Consider the following 24,763-nt stretch of genomic DNA (forward strand, 5'->3'; position numbering starts at 1 on the left):
CCTTCCAACTCTCTTATTCTATTCTATTCTATTCTATTCTATTCTATTCTTTTATTATTGTATAACCCCTGGTTTACTGAATAAGCTTCATTTCGCTGGGTTATAGGAGCCATACATTTCAGGGTATGGAGTGTATGAATTGGAACCACGCAGTACACAGCTAAACCCAAACCGAGCTAGCAGTGATGATATTTCCTAGTTGGATCAGGAAACATCTGCAAGGAAACCAGCAAGCTCAGAGTCACCAAGGACCCTGGATTTCAACCTTGAGCTACAAATATTCTCCTTTATTAGCGTCTAATAAATGGTTCCCCCCTTTTCAGCTAAACTCCTCGTGCCAACCATAGCTATTTAGCTGTCTTTTTCTGCTCTGCTGTGCCACCTGTTCTTCTGCAAAGGGCCAAAGTTAAAGTAGCAAGCTTTCGAATTTCCGCGGGACGTTTCCAATTCAACGGTTGGAAGAAGAATACGATATGAAACCCTTAGGTGGGAGGCGTTCGTTGGTCTCTTTTTGGTCTCCACGGCTGGCTTCCACGTTCTATCCAGTTGTTCAGCTGCCTTTTCCAGCCTTTTCACACCTGGAAATGATTTCATTGCCTTTGGAGAGGTGGGGTGGGGGCAGAGACTAGAGATCCCTCCCTCCCTCCCCCAAAACTAAAAAAAATATATATATCTTGTCTTGCACCCATGTGGCTTCTCGGTGAGAGGAAACAGAGAGAGCTTGGTCAGAAACTAAGAAAAGAGGAACTGAAAGGGTGGGGTTAGGACAGATGAGAGTTGGACTGCATGTTGTTCAATGTGGCTCTTCAAGTCAGTCTCCTCCGGCTACTGCCATCGCTGTCACCCTCTGCTCAAATATCAGGAAGGCAGTGGGAGTCCATTCTCCCAGAATCTGGGGGGGCCCTCGCTGAAAGGATTGCCTGTAATCGGAGGAAGAAAAGAAAGAGGAAATAGCCAGTGAGTAAGTTTTGTTTCTCTATCTCTATCTCTTCACCTCTACCTCTTCCTCTATCATCTCTGTGCGTGTGCGCGCCTCTTACTCTCTTTATCTGTCTCTCTATCTATCTATCTATCTATCTATCTATCTATCTATCTATCTATTCCTCCTTCCTTTTCTCTCCTTCCTCCTTCCTTCCTTTTCTCTCTCTCCTTCCTTCCTTTTCTTTCCTTCCTTTTCTCTCTCTCCTTTCTTTATTTGTTTATTTCTTTCCTTCCTTCCTTTTCTCACTCTCCTTCCTTCCTTTTCTCTCTCTCCACTTCCTTTTCTCTCTTCTTCCTTCCTTTTCTCTCTCTCCTTCCTTCCTTCCTTCCTTTTCTTTCTCTCCTTCCTTCCTTTTCTCTCTCTTTCCTTCTTTCTTTCCTTCCTTCTTTTCTTTCTTCATTCGAGGAAGGAACCAACTTTTAAGCAATTGCAACAATTGCTCTATATCAGTATATTGGGTGAATGCCTGGGGAAGAAATAAATTCAGTGCCAACATTTTACATAATATTTACATCTGTCTGTCTGTTACATCTCCTCTAACGTGGCACCTTTCTGGGAACGCAGCCCTGCCAATCTCTGAGAATGCAGCTGTCCACTATAGGCAGACTGAAAGCTTATGCATTGCAAGGTGATTCTTGATTTTTTTTTAAAAAAAATTTACACAGAAGAGGCATCTGCGCCGTCTAACAGATGCATGCATTTTTCAAGAGAGGAGCACTCTTTCTTCCTATTTTGTGTGGGCATTTTGCAGAGGCCTTGGTTTACTCAGAAGCAAGTTCTGTCTAGTTCAGGGGTCTCCAATCTTGGCAACTTTAAGACTTGTGGACTTAAAGTTGGCTGAGGAACTCTGGGAGTTGAAGTCCACAAGTCTTAAAGTTGCCAAGGTTGGAGACCCTTGGTCTAGTTGACTTTTGTAGGATTTCACCCTTCAGCCTTCTACAGAGATGCGCTGGCTAGGTTCACACCTGCCACTCATCTATGTAATTTGTGGTTTGCAAAACACAATGGCCAAATTCACATGATCCGTGGAGTTAAAGCCCAACACAAATAGATGCAAAGAAGGGCGGACGCAAAGTAGATTTTGGATATAGTTAGCTTGAAGGAAAGACAGGCAGGGCAAGGATTAGTGGACAATTGGGTCTTTGTAGAATTTGAAGGCATCTTGCGTGGACCTTTTCTCAAAGCCCCACAAGGTAGATACCAGTTATTATGGAAATCTCACCCTTCCTTCCTTCCTTTTCTCTCTCTCCTTCCTTCCTTCCTTTTCTTTCTCTCCTTCCTTCCTTTTCTCTCTCTTTCCTTCCTTCCTTCCATCCTTCCTTCCTTCCTTCCTTCCTCCCTTCCTTCCTTCCTTCCTTCCTCAGGAGCAGTATTTTGACAATGGAGACAGTCATCAGGGGAGACTGTAAGGTTGTCTCAGCTGACCATTTTCAAGCAGAAAATGGGTTAGGACTACAAGCAGGCTTCCTTGCTCGATGTTCGGGTTGCACAGCCCCCAATTTTTCATAAAGCACATTGGTGCACAGTAGATGCTGAACCAGTGTAAAAAAGGGAGTTGTAGGGTACCCCAAAATGACAACCATTTCCCTGACTAGAGGAAAATGTGGTTCAAGAAAGTAGCACTTTCCTTTATATATATATATGCTGGTCTTGTTGTATTCAGGTCTTTTCCCCTGTAAGATTGACATTGTCTTGGCAACGTTTTGGCGAGGTCTCACTCGTCATCTTCGGGCTGGTGTTTTCCAAAAAATAGCCAACATCTTAAGAAACCTCAAAGACAAGATCCAGCTAGAAAACCAAGGAGTCTACGAAATACCATGAAAAATCTGCCCTGCCACATACATTGGACAAACAAACAGAAGAATAAATGCACGCATCGCAGAACACAAGAACGCAGTAAGAAAAAAAGAAAAAAACTTCCTCCCTTTTCCAGCACCTTAAAGCAACAGGACATGAAATTGATTTTGAAGGAACCAAATTAATCTCCAAAATAGAACACTTCAACAAGAGAATAATTATGGAAGCCATCAAAATAGAGAAACATCCCTACAACATGAATAAGCATGATGATACCTCCCGCCTACCAGACATCTGGAAACCAGCCCTAGTCAACAAATGAACCCCACCTACCACCCAGGTCATTACAACACAAAAGAACAACCGACACACAGCCAGCACCTAAGCCACACAGGATGATACGAAACAGCCGACTAATCTACAAACATCAACTCCATCTAAGAATCAGGATGCAACCACACAGCCAATCAACCCACTTACAGCAACAAAGCCAGCACTCCACATACCCCCACCAAGATTTATAGAAAGACGACAGCTCCAACCACGCCTTACTCACACAAGCACGAAGCCGAAAACACCAGCCTGAAGATGGCAAGTGGGACCTCACCAAAACGTTGCCAAGACAATCTCAATCTTATATATATATCACTTTTTCCAGTGCTGTTGTAACTATGATATATATAATTTCTATCCAATATATAATTGGATAGAAATACATCCCACATTCAATTTTGCTTAGCATTTTTATGATTGTTGGCAGCGGCAGTTCAGCAAATTGATCACGGAGGAGGAAGCAGAAGAGGAAGAGGAGGACGAGAGGAGCCATGTCCAATGTTATCCTAGAGAGCATCTTTCTGAAACGTTCCCAGCAAAAGAAGAAGACTTCCCCGCTGAATTTCAAGAAGCGCCTCTTTCTGTTGACAGAGAGCAAGCTCTCTTACTATGAATACGACTTCGAACGTGGGGTGAGTCCTGGAGACCTTAACGACAGAAGACAAGATTGGCGCAAAGTCTTCTTTAATCAGATTTATGGGAAGGGAAAAAGACGGATTAGATCTCAGACACATCAACAACCGGATACCCACACTTTATCACCCATTTCATCCCTAAGTGTCTTAGTACGGGTAGTCCTCCACTTATGACCACAATTGAGCCCAAAGGTTCAGTGGTTAAGTGAGATATTTGTTAAGGGAATTTTGCCCCGTTTTCTTGCCTTGGTTTTTAAGTGAATCACTGCTGTTGGTAAGTTAGTAACCTGGTTGTTAAGTGAATCTGACTTTGCTTGTCAAAAGGTCGCAAAGGGGATCACGTGACACTCCCCCCCCCCCCCGGGACAAAGCAAGGGTCATAAATATGAACCAGTTGCCAAGTGTCTGAAAAACATGGCTAAGGGGGATGCGGCAAAGTGAAAAACAGCCATGAGTCACTTTTTCCAGTGCCGTTGTAACTATGAACGGTCACTAAACAAACCATCTGTCAGAAAGGGTGTGTGGGGTCTCCTGCTTGGGCGGCGGGGGTGGGGTGGGGTGGACTAGAAGACCTACAAGGTCCCTTCCAACTCTGTTAATCTGTACCGTCCCTCCAGCTGCACAAATTGTAGATTGAAATTTGTTAAAAAAACAACCACCCCTCCAAATATTTTCACTGTCTCCCTGCAGCGCAGAGGAAGTAAGAAGGGCTCAGTGGACATTGATAAAATCGCCTGTGTCGAGATTGTGGTTCCGGAAAACAATCCGCCTCCAGAACGACGGGTGTCGGTAACGAGACATTTCTGCCTGTTCCAAAAATGCTGATTTAATCCCCAATACGTGGCTTGTTGGTGGGCCATTCTCACTGCAGCCCCTCCTGCTATAGGGAGCTGTCAGTCAAGCGATAAGAAAGCATTGTTCGCTGTTTTGCTTTTTACTGTGGTATCCAAATTAGGATCCTTGGCTAGGGATGAAAAGCCAACCACACAGAATGATGTCTAACTGGCTTGACAGGAGGGAAATTTCACTGTTAGAGTATGAAAATTAACGTGCTTTTGCATTTGGCCCACGGAAGTCAGGGGCAACGATCCCAGCGTTTCAAATTTCCCAGAAGGATGATGCAGAAGCATAGGCTTAGCTTTGATGTACTCGTACGTATGCATGCATGAATGAGTGCATTCAAGTCTGTATTATTTATTTCATTCTCAAACTTTTTTTGCATGCAGCGCAAAGAAGATACAAATGAACACGAGCAGATTTCCATTATAGAAAGGTTTCCTTATCCCTTCCAAGTAAGTTTCTTTTTCCTATCAGCTTTCCGGTGAAACATTAACCAAGAAGTTTGGGCTTCTGGGCCAGGCGGGGCCAAGGTCAAAAGTAGCTACGTTTAGGAGGGATTGGGAAAATATAATACCGAGCTCTTCAAATAGTCAGCTGCTACCTATCGTACGATACGAAGTTAGAAAACGTTTAACCAAAGGGCTCATGACGGGGGATGCTTTTGATTCTGAAGATCAATCATCTTGTCCTTGGTTTTAAGTTAAGGGGCTACCTATATTTTAACCCCTGTTCGTTACCTCTGCTTTGTGTCCCCCCAAGGTTGTATACGATGAAGGACCCCTTTATGTCTTCGCTCCCATGGAGGAATTACGGACTCGATGGGTTCACCAACTGAAGACCAGTCAGTATCCTTGGGGTTAAAACACGCATAACCGTTGTGGCATCAGCTGTCTTGTCACCCAATGAAATGTATTAGGGCTTCAAATAAAGCGCAGATACAGAATTCTGGATGACGGTGACCCTAATGTATTTGTAGACTATGAGATTGATGTCTGCAACCGAGCAAGTTTCCTAGTGATAAACGCTAGTGTAATGGCTGGGTTTGTACAAGTTTCAGCTAAAGAGACAATTGTAGGTAATAGACCTTTTCCAAGTCGATCGGGTGAACCAGGCTATCCGGTTAAGATGTAATAATACGATAGATTGATTGGTTTGGGCATTGCATGGTCAGAAACACACAGTCCTTGTGCTTTGTTGAGCCAGGGTTAAAGTGAAGAGGGTGAACATTGACATAATGTTGAATTGCTAAGTGAAATTTTGAATCACACTGCAACGTCTTGAGTTAGTTCTTGGCATGCTCTTCAGAAATCTTCTCTCTTATTCCACCTTCGTTGCAGTGACCAACTATAACAGTAACCTGGTGCAGAAATATCACCCTTGTTTCTGGACGGATGGACAATATCTTTGTTGCTTCCAGACCGCAAAAATGGCTATGGGATGCAAAGTTCTGGCCGGCAGAACTCCAAGTAAGATATCATCTCGCCGTCTCCTTGTGTCTTCACTCTGATCTCAACCTCCACCTTCCTTCCTTCCTTTAGTTGTGCAGGTGGGTCCTCGGCTTACAACCGTTTGTTTAGTGGCTGTTCAGAGTTAGAACAGCACTGAGAAAAGTGACTCACAAGGGGTCCCCATCGCATTTAGGAGATCCCCACAGTCCCGTGATCAAAAATTAGGCACTTGGTAGCTGGCATGTATTTATAATGGTTGCAGCATCCTGGAGTCATGTGATTTGCGACCTTCCGAGTTGGCTTTGTTGACAAACAAAGTCAAGGAGGGAAGCTGGATGCACTTAATCCCCAAGATTCACTTAATGAAATGGTTGTAACGTTGGCAGGGATCCACTGAGCAACCCTCTTGATTAGCAGTGGAAATTCTAATCCCAATTGTGATCCTAAGCCAAGGGTAGGGATCAGCCACCTGTGGCCAGAAAAGCAGGCTATCAGTTCTATCAATCCATATCAATCAATCAATGTCAATCAACCAATGTCAATCAATCAGTGAATCAATCAATCACACTTGTCCTCTCCTTGAAGGTTTCAAAAGTGGCCGTTTGCTTCAGAAGCCCGAAAAGCCACTGCCCCCAACGCCAGAGGAGAACCAGGTAACTATGGGTTGGTGTGGCTACTGTTACTACTACAACCCTAACCTCTGCTCACTGCTACTACATTCATGTTGGAAGCAACTTCTAAGGCGCTTCTGGGTTGAAAGGATTAGATGGTGACATCACAGTTGCCCAGGGGATGCCCGAGGGGACTCTTCACACCCCTGTTATTTTCCCGATGAAATGGTACCTATTTATCTACTCGCATTTTCATGCCTTCAAATGGCTAGGTGGGTGGGAGCTGGAGCAAATCGATGGGAGCTCATTCCATCACGTGGCTCACTCTTGGGTTTCGAACTGCCGAGCTGTCGACTTCTCAGTGGTCTTTTGACTCAGTGTCCTACCCACCTGAGCCACCGCAACCCCTCCTGGTGCGGGTAGATTCGACAGCACTGATGCTTGGGCAGGGTATATGAATCTTATGACCAGATCCCTTCGAAGGCCTTACTATTTTCCTCCTTGCTTTTCCAATCCTTCCCAAGTTCATGAAGAAGCCTCTGCCACCCAAGCCAACACCTAGCATTCCTTCTAAGACGAGGAAGGTAATCGCTCTCTACGATTACACCCCCATGAATGACCAGGATTTGCAGCTACAGAAAGGGGAAGAATATCTCATCCTGGAAGAGAGCAGTGAATCTTGGTGGAGAGCACAAGACCAGAATGGGTATGAGATGGGTGAACATCAACAGCTGGATTGGCACATTGTCTTGGGGTGGATTTCATTAGGGTGTCATTTGTGGTCTAGATCAGTGCTCCTCAATCTTGGCCACTTAAAGATCCGTGGACTTCAACCCCCAGAATTCCCCAGCTAACCATGCTGGTCTAAATTGATGTTAGCTTAGCATTTCAGGAGAAAGAATCGTGGTGTCACAGTGGTTAGAGTGCAGTACTGCAGGCTACTTCTGCTGACTGCCAGTTGCCTGCAATTTGGCAGTTCAAATCTCACCAGGCTCAGGGTTGACTTCCATTATTTTGAGGTTGGTAAAATAGGGAGTCAGTTTGTTGGGGGCAAGAGACTGACTATGTAAATTGCTTAGAGAGGGCTGTAAAAGCACTGTGAAGCGGCTATAAGTCTAAGTGCTAGAGTTCCCAAGAGTTTATTTTGAAGGGTGTGTGGGTGTGTATGCAAATGCCTTTAGTTTACCTGCACAGCTAAACTATCTGTCCCATCCCTTCTGACTTGAGTCCTTTAATCATGGGAATTTCCCACTGAACAGGCAAACAATGTCAGTTTTGAGCAGTTGTTTGTGACATTCAAGTAAGGCAATGCCTATATTTAACTTAGCTATGTAAGCATCAAGACTCTAGTTTTTTGGATTTGCCATTCTCTTAGGTTTAATAAAGGGAGCCCGAGATGTTCTGCACGAGAACTCTAATGGTCTTATCATCATCATCTTCCTCCTCCTCCTCCTCCTCCTCCTCCTCCTCCTCCTCCTCCTCCTCCTCCTTCTTCCCCTGCCCCTTCTACTTCCTTCCATCCAGGAAACAAGGTTACATCCCCTCCAATTACATCACCGAAACAAGAGATTCTCTGGAGATATTTGAGTGAGTGTCCTCTGAGCCATGGGCTGGATCCATTCATGGAGATGACCGGGGTGGGATTCAAAAATTTTAACAACCAGTTCTCTGCCCAGTTGCTAGGTGGGCGTGGCCTGCTTGGCCTCCTGCATCACCCTGGGGAGGGGAGTTTTCACCCTACCCAGGCTCTGGGGGAGCGAAAACAGCCTCATCTGAGCTCCGGAGGCCCTCTGGAGGCCGGAAACGGGCTCACGTCTGCACCTTCAGACCTTTTTTTGCCATCCCAGAACCTCCGCACGGGCCCCGCACTTACCTGGCATCAAAATGGGCCATGTGGAGACTCCAGGGATAGGAAGAGTGGATGGGGCGGGGCCAGCCAGTCCTTGCAACTACCGGTTCGGCGAACAAGTCTGAACTAGCTGAATCCCACCCGTGGAGATGACAGATATAGTCTAACACATTGAATAGAGTTCAGATGGCAGAAGAGTGATGGACTGTATTATTCAGTTCGAGTCTGGGCTCTTCTGCCTCATTGTCAGTCAGTCATTTCTTCCTCCAGATGTTTCATGCCTCCTCCACCATTTGAGATTATAGCTTGTCAATCTGGACTCCAGAAGTAGAAGATCAGCTAGTAATAAGTTGGCTGGGACCAGCTGCTCAACATTGCTTTGTGCCAAATTGGCATCAAACAGGAGCGCATGTTTGGGAATGAACCATTTAATAAAATATTTTGGAGAATTCCATTTTCATTCTTTACTCCAAATAGATTCATCCCACAAGGCTCTCTGCTTGACCTTCATCCTAGGTGTTCTTTCTTGACAACTATCTTGTTGTGTTTTAGGTGGTATTTGAAAAACATAACCAGAAGGCAAGCAGAAGAATTGCTGAAGAAAGAGGTATGGTCTTATGTCTGTCTGTCTAACCCATCCTTCCTCTTCTTCCTTTCATTGTAAGGAATGTATATTTCTTGCAAATTAAAGTTGCGTGGACTTCAACTCCCAGAATTCCCCAGCCGTCTTGGGGGAGGAGGGATTTGTTGGTTGGGGAATTCTGGGAGTTGAAGTCCACATATCTTCAACTGGCCATGTTTGAGAAACATTGCAAGGAATTCTAAGTAAGGATTTGGGGGCCAATCATCTTTGACTGTGAATACTGTACACTGTGTATTTTTTGTACCCCTTTTATTTCTACTTAGCTTCTGGATCCAATCAGGAGTAGCTAATAACCAGGAACTAGTTTGTTTAGCATATCATTTCATTCTAAGATCCTAAGTTGTATGCCAAGAATTTTGTCTTTGCTTATTATCCTTGTGAAGGGTGCAATAAATTTAGACATAGAGTTCAGACAAACCTACTTAGTTTTACTACTACTAACTTCTACTTGCTACTAGAGCTAGTAACCCAGCACTTTAGGTCAGTGTGGCTTCATCAAAGGGCTTAGAAGCAACCTCACAAGAGCGGCTTCTATCAAAGAGACGCAGGTCTTGTCTTACACTGGAAAATTAATCATTCCCCAATCCTCACAACTAAAAAATTTAGGCATTTCTATATTTCAGGGCAAAGATGGCGGTTTCATCGTTCGAGATTCTATCAGCAAGACAGGGAAATACACCGTCTCTGTGTTTGCTAAGTCCTCTGGGTAAGTGTGACCCACTGATAAAAAATAAATGTGAATTCCATACTAGGCTAGTCCTCAGGAAGGGCTCCATCTGTAGATTGTAGCAACGTATTAGGAGAAACGTCCTTGTGGTTGACAGGGGAAGCTTTCAAGAAGAGACTGGACTGCCATCTGTCAGAAATGGTGCAGGGTCTACTTGGGCAGGGGGATGGACTAGATGACCTACGAAGTCCCTTGCAACTCTGTTAATCTGTATCATCTGTAGTGGGATGGACCGCTTGAAGGTCCATAGTTTTTTGTATGGAAAGGTTGACCAAATAAGAGCACTTTTTCAAAAATTCAGCAATATTATGATCTTCGTTCGCTTGGCTTAAGTTTATTAATTATGCAGGACAAGGGCATCAGAATTGGTTGTAATCAGTTTTAGGTTCCTAGATGATGCAATTATATAAAGTGAGATATGTTTTTTGCTTCTTATAGATCCTCCATTATATCATTAACTGTTAAAAAGTTTAAATAAAGAGGAGGGGAGAGATTCACAAGGGGATAGACTAAAACAGCAGTCACCAACTGGTGGTCCCTGGAGAAAATGTTGGTGGTCTGCAGAAAAACTATATGTATTTTTTATATTGCACTAAATTGGGGGTCCTCAAACTACGGCCCCCGGGCCGGATATGTAAAATGAACACTTGTGTTGGTGCAGGGAGTCTCTCCTTTCGGGGTCTTTTTGTGGGGGTCGGAGGGGGGCAGAAATTCTGACTTGGGGTCTGCTTCAGCCTCCTGGTGTGGAGCTTTGGGCGAAGGCTGGAGGGAAGAGTCGCTGGTGGCGAAGAGCCAGAGGTCCTTGTTCCAGTGGGACTGCATCGTGGCCTGGAACTGGCTGACCATTTCAGCCCGCTGAGCCTCCAGGCGCCAGTACCTGGCCTTGCACTCCTGCAGGTCTTCCCTCTGCTTGGAAAGCCTATGCTCCTAGTCCTCAGTGACTTGCTTCTGCTGAGCCTCCTTCTGGGTCAGATCCAATTTGAACTCAGTTGTTTTGCCAACTCTTTCTGGCGGTGGCTGCTTAGCTCCAACAACTGCTTCCTGTTGGGGTCCTAAGGAGCCCGGGCGGGCGGGCAGGCAAGGAATGGCTGGGAGGGGAGGGGCGAATAGAGGCTGGTGAGGCGCCCCTCCCTGTGAGTGACATCAAGTTGGCCACACCCACCAGTCACATGACCACCTAACTACGCCCACCCAGCCAGTCATTAGACAGATCATATTAGTGGTCCGCAGGAATTAAAGTTATGAATTTTGTGGTGCCTGAGGTCCGAAAGGTTGGGGACCCCTGGACTAGAGGACCTCAAGATTCCATCCCAACTTTCTAACTCTTTCGTTCTAAACGGGAGTGGACCTTCTCTCTCTTTTCCTACAGCAGTGGCTCCTTCCACCTGACGTCCCAATTTCTCATGTCACCATCTTCGCTTCTCTTGGAGTCCCTTTTTAACTCCCGATTGCCTTCTTTAGGGAACTTCAGGGCACCATCCGCCATTATGTGGTGTGCTCGACGCCCCAGAACAAATATTTCCTGGCCGAGAAGCACCACTTCAACACTATCCCGGAGCTCATCAACTATCACCAACACAACTCCGCAGGTGAGGATGAGCAGCTGCTTGTTAAAGGTGGCCACAATTGACCGCTTAGCTGGTGGAGTTGAATCTGGGAAGACGCATCTCTCCTCCCTGATTTAATTTCCCACAAGGCTCCAGAAGCAAGCTATGGGGGTGTCCTGACCCAGCTCCCCAAACACAACCAACTCTCAGAAGTGAACTCAAAAGATGCCATTATTAGGAGTGCCGGCAACCCCGGCAAAAAAGTTTCTCTTCCAAACACAGCCGAACAAGTCTAACCGGCTGGGAGATAAATAATTGTCTGCCACATCTATTCATCTCTAGCCCCTGCCTTTTATCCTCAGAGCTAGGGTGGAGCCTCACTAGCAGCGGTGGCTCTTCCATCCCCAGGACCAGCCCATAGATTTCCACTGCTCTCCTCTCCTCTGCCTTCTACGCTTCTGTGCTTCAGGCACTGGACCCAGCTGTTCTTCATCAGCTACCTCCACACCTGGAGGCTGTTTACTCCCCATCTGAGGGCTGATGGACAGCTTCGCTTCTGTCTGACTCTCTGCCAGCTCCATTCCCTCTTCCCCCTCAGGGCCCTTAGGTTGCCTTGATGCTGAAATTGACTCCCACGCCTCCTCCTCCTTCCTATGATTCGGCTGCTGGAGAGGCCACAACAGGAGCACTGTGGGTGATTTATGCCAGCAATCTCCTTGGAGGACCAGAAGATGTGCCAGCTTGGACCCCGGACCTTAGCAGTAGCCCAGAACCACCAAACCGTTGCGCTAATATGTGTCATGTCTTCTCAGAATACTTAAATGTTTTTATTTAAATGAATGTACCTAAACAGGTCTTTAGATTCACACCTAGCTCTCACAGGCAGCTCGGCCCCATCTCAGCTAAACAAAAGCTGCTGCTGCTTAATCCCTATAGCAGAATGTGGTGATATCCGTGTGCTTAGCAAAAGGCAAAGGTTATTCTGAAGATAAACAGGTTTGGCAACTATGCAAATTTTTCATGATGGATTTGGAGCACAGGAAGGTGCCTTTGAATTGGCCTTGACTCCTGGGAACAATATGGACACCATCCCTGTGTTCTGACCCATTCTACTCTACCATGTTATGTTATGTTACGTTACGTTACGTTATTATTTTACTTTGCTTTACTTTACTATTTTATTTTATTATTTTATTTCTTTTTATTTTTTTATTTTGTTTTATTTTATTATTATATTATTATTTTTATTTTATTTTATTTTATTATTTATTTTATTTTATTTTATTTTATTTTATTTTATTTTATTATTTTATTTATTTTATTTTATTTTATTTTATTTTATTATTTTATTTTATTTTATTTTATTATTTTATTTTATTTTATTTTATTTTATTTTATTTTATTATTTTATTTATTTTATTTTATTATTTTATTTTATTTTATTTTATTTTATTTTATTTTATTTTATTTTATTTATTTTATTTTATTTTATTTTATTATTTTATTTTATTTTATTTTATTTTATTTTATTTTATTTTATTTTATTTTATTTTATTTTATTATTTTATTTTATTTTATTTTATTTTATTTTATTTTATTTTATTTTATTTTATTTTATTTTATTCTTATGATAAACAACCTAATAAACTCATTCTTTTTATCCACCAGGACTTATCTCCCGATTGAAATATCCTGTGTCAACACAACAAAAATCTGCTCCTTCCACTGCAGGACTTGGATATGGTAATAACTGGATGTCCTTAACTGTGTGATGCCTTTGGTTGGGTTCACTGCACTAGATCCATAAACAGCCTAGCAGTTGTTAAGCTTTCCTTTCTTTCTTCGGCATTTTGTACGCTGTGCTCTCTCAGAAGCAATGGGTGGAAACTAATCAAGGAGAGAAGCAACTTAGAACTAAGGAGAAATTTCCCGACAGTTAGAACAATTAATCAGTGGAACAGCTTGCCTCCAGAAGTAGTGAATGCTCCAACACTGGAAGTCTTTAAGAAGATAATTGGATAGCTATTTGTCTGAAGTGGTGTAGGGTTTCCTGCCTGAGCAGGAGGTTGGACTAGAAGACCTCCAAGGTCCCTTCCAACTCTGCTATTCTATTCTATTCTATTCTATTCTATTCTATTCTATTCTATTCTATTCTATTCTATTCCATTCTATTCTATTCCACTCCATTCCATTCCATTCCATTCCATTCTGTAGCTCATGTTGGGCACATCGTGTGAATCCAGTTAATTCAGTAGCCACTATTAAATTAGTTAATTCAATAGCACGTTGAGTGAACGTAGCCTATATATTATATCTGATGTCTGGTTCTTTTGACTCATTTGCTTCCTACAAGTCCTTCGGTGACGTTACATTAGATGTTTTGGGACATTGTGGGGAATGGTCCATGATGGTCTTCTTCTCATCCAACTGGATTTTCACACACTCCTTGCTTTGTGTCATTCGTAGGGGCGTGGGAGATTGACCTGAAAGAACTGACATTTCTGAAAGAGCTGGGGACAGGCCAGTTTGGAGTGGTGAAGCATGGCAAGTGGCGAGGTCAATACAACGTGGCCATCAAGATGATCAAAGAAGGCTGCATGTCAGAAGACGCCTTTATCGATGAAGCCAAAGTCATGATGTGAGCCAACATCTCCTCCTTTTCTCTATCAGGACTTTCCTTTAGATCAGGGTAGAGAACTTGTCACCTTCCAGATGTTGTTCAACTTCGACTCCCAACATCCTTCTCCTCTTGCTAGGCTTGCTGAGATTCCGCTCCAATTTCTGAAGGAATCTCTGGATTTTCAGATTGCCCAGTGTGGTCCATGCAGGGGTGGATTCAGCCGATTCGGACTGGTTCGTGTCAACCGGATGTTAATTTTAATCTGGTTCGCTGAACTGGTAGTTACAAGAACCAGCTGACCCTGGACACCCCTCCTTGCTCCTCCCAGGAGTTTCACACGGTTTGTTCATCATGCCACATAAGTGCAGGGCTCGCACGGAGATTCTGGGAGGGCGAAAAATGGCCCTACCGGAAGTCCGGAAATGGACCTGTTTCCAGCCGCAGGAGGGCCTCCGGAGCCCAGGGGAGGCTGTTTTGGCCCTCCTGCAGACCAGTGGTGGGTTCCGGATTCCGTTCCAACCTGTACGGTTGGAATGGCCCCAGCGTCACCCACATGGACGTGCGCATGCATCGTACTTGCCTGCGCCGCTTCTGCAAGCCTCCGTGATGCTCCAGCTGCTCGGCGGAGCATCGCGCAGGCGCCGTACGCTCCATGCGCGGAAGAGCCAAAGGCTTAAAAGCACAGGTAAGGAGCTCGGGCGGGCGGGTGGGCCCTCCGGAGCACAGTACCCAAATGGTACCCGGTGCTCCGGGCAGGATCCGGTACGCCCGTACCGGAGTGTACCTCCTGCAACCCACCACTGCCACAGAATCAAGAAAAGCCTCCGGAGTTTGGGGAGGGTGAAAAACGGGCCTACTGGAAGTCTGGAAACAGTCCGGAAGCCAACTAAGCCATGCACCCATGGCCACTCCCACCCAGAAACCGGGCAGAGAACTGGTTGCTAATTTTTTTCAATCCCACCCCTGGGTCCATCACACATGTTGGAGGCTCAGACTTATTTCAACTCCGATCTTGTTGGAGCCCTGTCATGAAAGGAAGTGTGTATTTGGGTAGATACTTCTCAATTGTTAACTTGAAGACAATACTCTTCTGTCTGCAGCTAGAAGTAAGGCTTTCTTTGCAATGGATTTGAATGTTAGTCTTGGACATTTTTCTTTCCTGCCACTTATATAAAAAGCCAGTTTGGAAGTCCTGGGTTTGCACACCACGCCAACTGAGGTTGGTTTACTCAGGATTTATTCCTTAAATAAACCATGGTCAGTGCTTTACAGAACACACGCTGATTGTCTGAAAGACCACAGAGTTGAGTTCCTGAAACAAGCTGAACAAATTATATGATGGTTTTGATCTGCTCCTTATTTTCGCCATTTGATGGGAAAAACAGGGATGAAGGACAAAGGTGAATTTCTAAATCAATGAGGTTCTTGCTTTCCTTTTCAGGAATCTCTCCCATGCAAACCTGGTGCAACTGTTTGGTGTTTGCACTAAGGAAAGACCAATCTTGATTATCACAGAATACATGTCCAAAGGTTGCCTCTTGAGCTACTTGCGGGATACTCGGCGGTCCTTCCAGGCCACTGAGCTTTTAGATATGTGCAAGGATGTCTGTGAGGCCATGGAGTATCTGGAATCCAAACAATTTCTACACAGAGACCTGGTAGGTGGCATACTGCTTAATTTACCAAGGGAGAAAACTCAAGTCAATGTCTTTGGGTTCTGCTACCACCGGTGACCTTGTTATGGATGAGGGGTGGATGACTTGTGGCCTTCCAGATGTTGCTGCAGGACACATATCTGTGACCTTAGCCAACATAGCCACTGGTACAAGATTCTGGAGATGTCTGATAATACTGGAAGACCACAGCTTCTTCCTCCAACGAGGGTGAAAATGCTATCAGGAACCCTCAATCTAATGATGGAGATATTAGAACTGGGGTGAAAGCACTATCAGATCCTCAAACTGGGATAATGATGGAGGTTGGAGGTTCAAGAACGGGGGTGAAAGTGCCATCAGGATTGGTCAAACTGGGATATTGATGGAGGTTCTAGAACGGGTGGAAGTGCCATCAGGATTGGTCAAACTGGGGTGGTGATGATGAAGGTTCTAGAACGGGGGTGAAAGTGCCATCAGGATTGGTCAAACTGGGATATTGATGGAGGTTCTAGAACAGGGGTGAAAATGTCATCGGGATTGGTCAAACTGGGATGGTGATGGAGGTTCTAGAATGGGGGTGAAAGTGTCATTGGGATTGGTCAAACTGGGATAATAATGGAGGTTCTAGAACAGGGATGAAAGTGTCATCAGGATTGTTCAAACCATAATGATGATGATGGAAGTTCTAGAATGGGGGTGAAAGTGCCATCGGGATTGGTCAAACTGGAATGATGATGGAGGTTTAATCTATTGTACAGTGTATAACCTACCTCCTCTGTCTATTTATGTATATCTACCTATATTTTTGTATTTATATTGTTTTAATATGTCTGTACACCGCCCCGAGTCCTGTTTAGGAAAGGGTGCGGTCTATAAATTAAAGTTTACTTGCTTACTTACTATGGAGGTTCTAGAATGGGGGTGAAAGTGTCATTGAGATTGGTTGAACTGGGATGATGATAATGGAGTTTCTAGAACAGGGATGAAAGTGTCATTGGGATTGGTTAAACCATAATGATGATGATGGAGGTTCTAGAATGGGGGTGAAAGTGCCATCGGGATTGGTCAAACTGGAATAATGATGGAGGTTCTAGAACAGGGATGAAAGTGCCATCAGAGGCCCAAAGTTCACACCATGCAGGGACCGTATGGTTTCTGGGAGTTTGTTCCTCCCTGGCCCTGTATCGGGTGGGTTGTTGCCTGCATTGCTGCCGGTTTGCTGTGCTTATGCTTTGCGTATGTGCGCAGTTGCCTATAAATTGTTCTGCGCATGCACAGAAGATTTTAAAAAAGGACTAAAAAACATGGTCGACCAGGGAACCAGTTTGGGGGGGGGGGGGTGGCCAGCCAGCTGTCCCTACCGGTTCGGCGACCCAGTCACAATTTCCACTACTAGTTCGCGCAAACCAGTAGCAACCGACCTCTGCACTGGATGTCCACAGGAAATTTCTTTCTTTGAATTATTTACAGTCAATTCTCTATCCAGAGAATCTTGTAACAAGCTTGGGCATTCTGACTCAGAAGACGGTAATGTTAAGTTTATGACTGTAAAAACATGGATGTGCTTTATTATGGTATCACGCTATTTATATATGAACCTTCCTCTCTTGATCTGTCTGCCACAGGCCGCTCGCAATTGCTTGGTCAACGAACAAGGGGTGGTCAAAGTCTCTGATTTCGGCCTTTCCAGGTGAGCTTCGGTGCCAGTGGCTTTGCAGGTTGGGATCGTTGCCAAGGTTGAGAAATGGTCCCCCTTTTTTTTCCCAATGGACTGGGATCCATTGGAGTTATGGGCTTGAGGAGTACAGCGTCAAGTAGCCCACCCAATCTTCTCCTTCCAGGTATGTCTTGGATGATGACTACATCAGCTCTGTGGGAACCAAATTTCCAGTCCGGTGGTCTCCTCCAGAGGTTCTTCTCTACAGCAAGTTTAGCAGCAAATCGGATGTCTGGTCTTTTGGTGAGCAGATTGTATGAATCAGAATAGAGCTGAAAGGGACCCTGGAGTTCTCCTAGTCCAGGGGTGTCCAAACTTGGGAACTTTAAGACTTGTGGACTTCAATTCCCAGAATTCCCCAGCCAGCTGGCTGGGGAATTCTGGGAGTTGAAGTCCACAAGTCTTAAAGTTCCCAAGTTTGGACAACCCTGTCCTAGTCCAGCCCCCTTGCTCAAGCAGGGTATCCTATACCATTTCAGATAAGTGACTGTCCAGTCTCTTCTTCAAAACCTCCAGTGATGAAGTCCCCACGATTTCTGAAGGCAACTTCTGTTCTCCTGGTTAATTGCCCTCACTGTTAAGAAGTTTCTCCTTAATTCCAAGTTGCTTCTCTCCTTGGTTAGTTTCCACCCATTGTTTTTTTTTTTTTTTTTTTTTTTTTTGTAATAAAATTTTATTGGTTTTTCAAAATTTATAGGGAAAAGGGTAAATGGACAGGTATACAAATTTTGGCAGTTGCAAAGTGTGTGAGGCCCCCCTCCCTCCATACCCATAGCGTACATTTATATATAATGCATTAGTATATAATTGATTATAATCAGCATATTAGTTCTATTATTAAATTCAATCAAATTAAACATTACAATATAAAATCCAAATATAATTCCATTTTCACTTTCGGTCAATTTATAATAATATGATTTTCATATTTATTTCTGTGATCTGAGTCTTCTTGCTATTGCCCCATCTCCCTCCACTGGCAGAGCTCTGGCCCCTCCCGTGTCCTGCGTGTCCGTTGTAGTGTCTGGTGGTTTCTCTAGGAGTGTTTTATTTTTTTCCATAAAGGCCTGCGCCTCTATGGGTGAATTAATTCTGATTCTTGTCTCCTCCCAGAATATCAGCATACCTTCAGGCATCAACCATCTAAACCACACCCCTTTCTGGTATAATTTATTCGCTAATTGCGAATAATTTTTTCTTTTTTCTCTAATCTTCTTAGGGATCTGCTTCAGAATGGTTATCTCCATATCATGATATGTCAATGCTTGCCCCCTTTGTACACCCAGAATTTCATCTCTTGTGGTTTTTCTAAGGAATTTAATGTGAACCTCCCTGGGTAAATTGTGTGTTCTAGCATAAGCTGAGTTCACTCTATAAACCAGATCTATATCCCACCCCATCTGTTGTTTTTCTTTGTGTGTATAGTCAGCCAGAATGTTTGTCATGATGTCCCTTATATTTTCCCCATCTTCTTCTATAACATTTTGAAATCTAAGATAATAGGACATTCTCTCAAATTCTAATTTCATCTGTTGGATGTCAAGATCTTTGTTCCCTTTCTGCACAGCTTCCACCACCCCCCTCACCTCCTCCACCCCCCCTTCCACAAGATTCAGTCTTTGTGAGTTCTTATATATTTGGGCTTGGTTTTCTTTAATTTCATCTTTCATTTCCCTTAACTGTTTCTTGATTTCCTCCTGGCCCTGTAGAATTTGTTGAAGCATTTGTTGAAAGTCCATCTCTATAGTCTTATGTTGCATCAGTTGTAACTTCAGTCCTGCCTTCTGGTGCTTTGGAAAATCAATTGACCCCGTTCTTCTTTGTGGCAGCCCCTCAAATATTGGAATAGCGCTATCATGTCACCCCCCCTTAGTCCTTCTTTTCTCTAGACTAGCCAAACCCAAGTCCTCCACCCATTCTTCATAGGTTTCAACCTCCAGGCCTTTAATCACCTTCGTTGCTCTTTTTTGTGCTTTCCCCCAAAGCGTGGGACCTCCCACATCAGAACACCTGTCTCAACATTCTTTTTGGTAACATGGTGACCAAAACTGGATGCCGTATTCCAGGTGTGTTCATTTTTTCCCCAGTGCCATTGTAACTTTGAAGGGACCCTAAATGAATGGTCGTAAGTCGAGGACTACCTGTATGGGTTTTTGGTCCCGTACACACAACTGCCGTTTGCAAAAGAGACCGCGGACTTTGTGGTCTAGAGGCCAGGAATCTCATACGCAGAATTGAGTGGCATTTCAGAAGAGGTTAAAGCTAGCGGTGGTGCTCTGACTCTTATGTTCTGTGATGTTATCGCCACGGACAGGTGTTCTGATGTGGGAGATCCACGCTTTGGGGAAGATGCCCTACGAGAGGTTCACCAACAGCGAGACCACCGATCACGTCGTCAAAGGGCTGCGGCTCTACCGTCCCCAGCTGGCCTCGGACAGGGTCTATGCCATCATGTACAGTTGTTGGCATGAGGTAAGTTTTTGTCTCACTCGTCCCAGGGGTGAGGAGGAAGCGTGAAGAATTATCTCTTTCCTGAAGGCGGAGAAGCCATCTTCAAAGGCTCCCATGTTGCAAATTAATGATCTCTGATGCTTCGAAAGGACGTCGGTGTCAGCGGTCGCCTTACGGTTGCTTCTCCTTCACGGTTATCCAGGGACAGACCGCCATGAACTGTTGGGAGGGGAGATTAAGAGAATGTCATACATCCCCATTCAGTAAGAACTGTGAGGCAGGCAAATTCCTCAAAAGAACATTTTATTGAGACGTATCACATTGGCACATATTCTTGGTGGAAAACCGGGCTCTAAGTTCCCGCCAGTTTTACACCCAATTAAAATAAAACTTCGTCACGCGCTCCCCTCTCCCCCGAGTCTTCAGTCCAATCAGCATACAGTCCAGTTGCTCGGCGACCTCAGTCTCCACCTTTCGAACACCAATGGGAAAGCCCGATTCCCTTAACAACCGTGTTACTGACTTCACTGCAGTGATTCACTTAACAACTGTGGCAAGAAAGGTCATAAAAGGGGGCAAAGCTCACCTGTCAACTGTCTTGCTTAGCAGCAGAAATTTTGGGCTCAGTTGTGGTCGTAAGGACTATCTGGATTTCAATCCCATGTTTGATATCCCCTTCACAACTTCTCTCTTCTTTTAGACATTCCACGGAGAGGAATTTATCTTTTAAGCGCTTAAGAGAAAGATTCCTGGTCTATTTTCGAAACTACCGTATTTTTCGGAGTATAAGACGCACCGGAGTATAAGACACAGCAAGGTTTTGAAGAGGCAAATTAAAAAAAAAATTTTTTTTGCACTCTGCAAACATCCCAAAAATGGCCTGTTTTTCACGAAAACAGGCTCATTTTTTTTAAAAAAAGGGCATGAATAGCCCTTAGAGGGGCAAAAACGAGCAAAAAATGGCCCTTTTTTCACGGAAACGGGCCCATTTTTTGTCAAAAAAATGGCATTCGGAAGCTTATAGAGGGCTCCTGGGAGCTAGGGGTAGAGAAATTGAGCAAAAAACAGGCTGTTTATGGCTCATTTCTGCCCTACCCAGCCCCTAGGAGCACTCTGGAAGCCTCCTAAAGGCTATGCATGGCTATTTTGGTGAAGGGGATGGGGTTTCGGGAGGCCAAAAATGCTGTATTCAGTGTATAAGATGCACCCAGATTTTCAGCCTCTTTTTTGAGGGGAAAAAGGTGCGTCTTATACTCCAAAAAATACGGAGTATTTTATATCAGCCATTTATCCTCTCTCTCTTTTTTCTTCCAGAAAGCAGAAGAACGTCCAAGTTTCCAAGTCCTCCTTGGGCAAATTATGGATTTAGCGAATGAAGATGTCTGATCCCCCTCGGTCACCCAATGTACATTTTCCCCTCTAGAATTGTTGCCACGTTCTTCAGTTTGCGGAGGAATTGCTGAATGGACCTGGTGAAAAACAAAATCAGCAAGAAGGCAAACCAAAAAAGCTTGATTGATTGAGAACGGTCTCCAAGTCCCTCTTTACTCACCTTTGTGTTTTGTCTTTGAAGCCAGCCGAAACTAACAAGACAGCAAAGGGCTGAATAGGTTGATTTCCTATCCAGCAGGATAAGGTGCAGTTTGTCCCCACTGAATGCGATCATCCCAGTCCCAAATCAGACAAAAACAAAACCCGCATTAAATTGTCTGTCCTCATTTCTGATCCCTGACCCACCTTAGTCTGACTTCCAGAGGTAATGCCGCAGCAAGGCCACCTCTGCTGCCTTCCCTTCATGATCATGGGTGCAAAACCAGGGGTGAAATTTAGCAGGTTCCGACAGGTTCTGGAGAACTAGTAGCGGAAATTTTGAGTAGTTCGGAGAATCAGTAGCGGAAATTTTAGTAGTTCGGAGAACCGGCAAATACCACCTCTGGCTGGCCTCAGAGTGGGGAAGGAATGGAGATTTTGCAATATTTTCCCCCTGCCGTGCCCTCTAAGCCACGTCCACAGAACTGGTAGTAAAAAAAATTGAATTTCACCACTGTGAAACCCTCCCAGATTTTGCCCCTCTGGAGATTAACCTTGGATTACAGGGAAAATCCTGTTTAGGGTTCGATTGAATGAAAACCCCTGTTGGAATGGAGCAGAATGGACTATGATTAACGGGCATATGGCAGAGGCTTTTGGTATAAGAATGCCTAGGTCTTCCAAGATTGCTTGAAACAAGATCATGGGATTTAATAAACTTTGGAGAAGGCAGCTGTCCCAAAACGTCTCGTGCAGCGATGGATGAAAAGGCAAAGAAGCGATAGGAAAAACGAATTGCATTTCATAAAAGAGAAAATAAACTCGTTTGCTCCATCACCTTTCTTGGAAACTTGTTGACTTGTTCACTGGGGCTTCATTGAAGATCTGCTTTTAATTTTTGTTTATTGTAGACGTGATCCGACTGATGTTATGGTCCCAAATATTCTCTTCCCCAATAAATCACATTCAATGTCCTGAAAAATCCCTCTGCTCGCAGAAACTGAAACTGGGAGTCTTAACTCTCCAGATAATCTTTGGAAAAATCTTTTCCTTTTTTAGAAAGCAGAAAATGGACAAAAGTGATACAGGAGAAAGGATAGAGACTTCACATCCAACCAGAGATACCTGAAGTCTGTTTCGCTCTGAAGCAGTGAGAAAATAGAACAGAGAAGTAGTAAAACAGGAAGGAAAAAAGAAAATAATTTGCCACAGGATATGTTGTAGACTGAACTTCTTTTTGGTTTTTTTTGCAAGAGATACTACGCAGATTTTGAAAACAAGCTCACAAAATTTAGGCTTCCAGTTATTATTGGTACTTATATGTGTCCCCCCCCCCACCTCTACTATCAATTTGCTCTCTCTCTCACCTGCATGGAAATCTTGTTCATTTAGAGCTGGTAGGTGAACTATAAAACTGAACAATGCACGGAGGCACCTTATGTGTAGAGAATATACAACATGCAAAGTCAAGGCTGCATTATTAAAATAGCCTTACAATGCAGCCTATTTATTCCTGCAAAGGGAGGAGACTGTGACTTAAGTAACTCTGTAATGTTGCTCTTATCTCTCTCTATAAAAACAGCTCTGTGTGTGTATGTTCCAGGATAACTCTGGAACGCCTCGAGCAATTTCCACCAAACTTTGTACACAGATGAGTTACCCTCTGGAAACAAATACTGTGGGGGTAAGACACCCCTAAAACCCCTCGGTATGTGTGTTCTGTTAAGATACAGTCTGTTGTACCTTGTAATAGCTTCTACGGTACTGCCGTAAAATGGCTTCTACTGTGCAGTACAGTGGAATTGCACTTCACAATACTCCACAAGGGGGCTGCCTTTGGTAAGGGTGAAAATCCACATTAGAAATTACATTTGGTCCGGACATTTTCCCCATATAAATAAATACCTGGGCAACGCTGGGTTATCGGCTAATCATGATTAAATGGAGGGTTTATGTTCTTGTATATCCATCCTCAAATAAAGGAGCTTAGGGTTATATTGTGCAGGGCTGAAATCTTTGTATTCCAGAAAAGCAATGCTTTATAGATGTTGATGAAATGAATTTGATTTGATATTAAAATGTCATTACAATACACAGACAAGATTTGATCATTGTTGGCAGGATCCAATTTGGGTCGGACACGCGGACCAGAGGTTTTGTCTTCCGAGTTTTCGGATTCGTGCTGAAGCCCATTTTCAGGGACCTTTTCTCTAGCAGAGCAGAGGTTCCCTGAAGATTAGCTCCAGGAGGAGTTCAAAAGCTTGGAAGACCAAAGCTCTGATCCCAATGACCGACACAGATTAGATCCCACAACGTTATCCTGAGACATGTATATTTGCGACCATTGTTTGGAGTGGTGCGGTGGCCTAGAGGTGGAGCTGTCGCCTCACAATTGGCAGGCTGTGAGTTCGATCCTAGGTAGAGGTATGTATTTCTTTCTATGGGCACACTGAGATTATATTGGCTGAACAAAAGGGCATCTGGCCATTGCTAGCTCCATTCAGTAGCCCAGGCTCCACCCCACAAGAGATTATGGGGTCTTTAAATGATGATGATTTGTGATCATTATTTGCTTGGCTTTGAAAGAAATTTATAAAGTTAAACCATTAAAAAAAAATCCTTAGGAACCTCTTTATTGGGTTTGTTGTCTATATCTATAGCTATATCTACCTACCTTATCTACCTACCTACTCTATCTATCTACCTACCTATCTACCTTATCTATCTATCTACCTAATTTATCATCTATCTATCTATTATCTATCTATCTATCTATCTATCTATCTATCTATCTATCTATCTATCTATCTATCTATCATCTATCTATCCATCCTATCTATCTATCTATCTATCTATCTATCTATCTATCTATCTATCTATCTATCTATCTATCTATCTATCTATCTATCTACCTAATTTATCATCTATCTATCTATCTATCTATCTATCTATCTATCTATCTATCTATCTACCTAATTTATCATCTATCTATCTATCTATCTATCTATCTATCTATCTATCTATCATCTAATTTCTTTCTTTCTTTCTTTCTTTCTTTCTTTCTTTCTTTCTTTCTTTCTTTCTTTCTTTCTTTCTTTCTTTCTTTCTTTCTTTCTTTCTTTCTTTCTTTCTTTCTTTCTTTCTTTCTTTCTTTCTTTCTTTCTTTCTTTCTTTCTTTCTTTCTTTCTTAATTACAATACAGTAGGGCCACTGTAATTAGATTGGGTTGACACACGTCGAACGAGTACCGCTCCAATCCTGGAGAGGGCGCCCCAACGTCTGGTTTCCTCTTTTTTTAAAAAAAAAAATTGACTCCCTCCCGGCCCTTCTTGCCGCTTCCCTCTCGAATGCTCCGCCGGAAAACGGAAGCGCGCGTGC

At 43.8% G+C, this 24,763-nt stretch overlaps 1 protein-coding gene across 1 annotated transcript; it reads left to right on the forward strand.

Annotated features, from left to right (window-relative positions):
- Window positions 1–724: 724 nt before the first annotated feature.
- BTK (Bruton tyrosine kinase) lies at window positions 725–23,380 on the forward strand. Its single transcript, XM_081964192.1, has 19 exons — window positions 725–957; window positions 3,540–3,744; window positions 4,438–4,536; window positions 4,974–5,039; window positions 5,347–5,428; window positions 5,925–6,053; window positions 6,621–6,688; window positions 7,171–7,352; window positions 8,171–8,233; window positions 9,048–9,102; window positions 9,762–9,844; window positions 11,327–11,454; window positions 13,081–13,155; window positions 13,879–14,050; window positions 15,474–15,690; window positions 17,313–17,377; window positions 17,529–17,647; window positions 19,719–19,876; window positions 21,170–23,380. The coding sequence occupies exons 2-19, from the start codon at window positions 3,604–3,606 to the stop codon at window positions 21,239–21,241; spliced, it is 1,974 nt and encodes a 657-aa protein (XP_081820318.1). The 5' UTR covers window positions 725–957; window positions 3,540–3,603; the 3' UTR covers window positions 21,242–23,380.
- The last annotated feature ends 1,383 nt before the right edge of the window (window positions 23,381–24,763 follow it).

Source organism: Natrix helvetica (genome assembly GCF_964273705.1).
Source record: "Natrix helvetica genome assembly, chromosome: 11".
Classification (NCBI taxonomy): Eukaryota; Metazoa; Chordata; class Lepidosauria; order Squamata; family Natricidae; genus Natrix; species Natrix helvetica.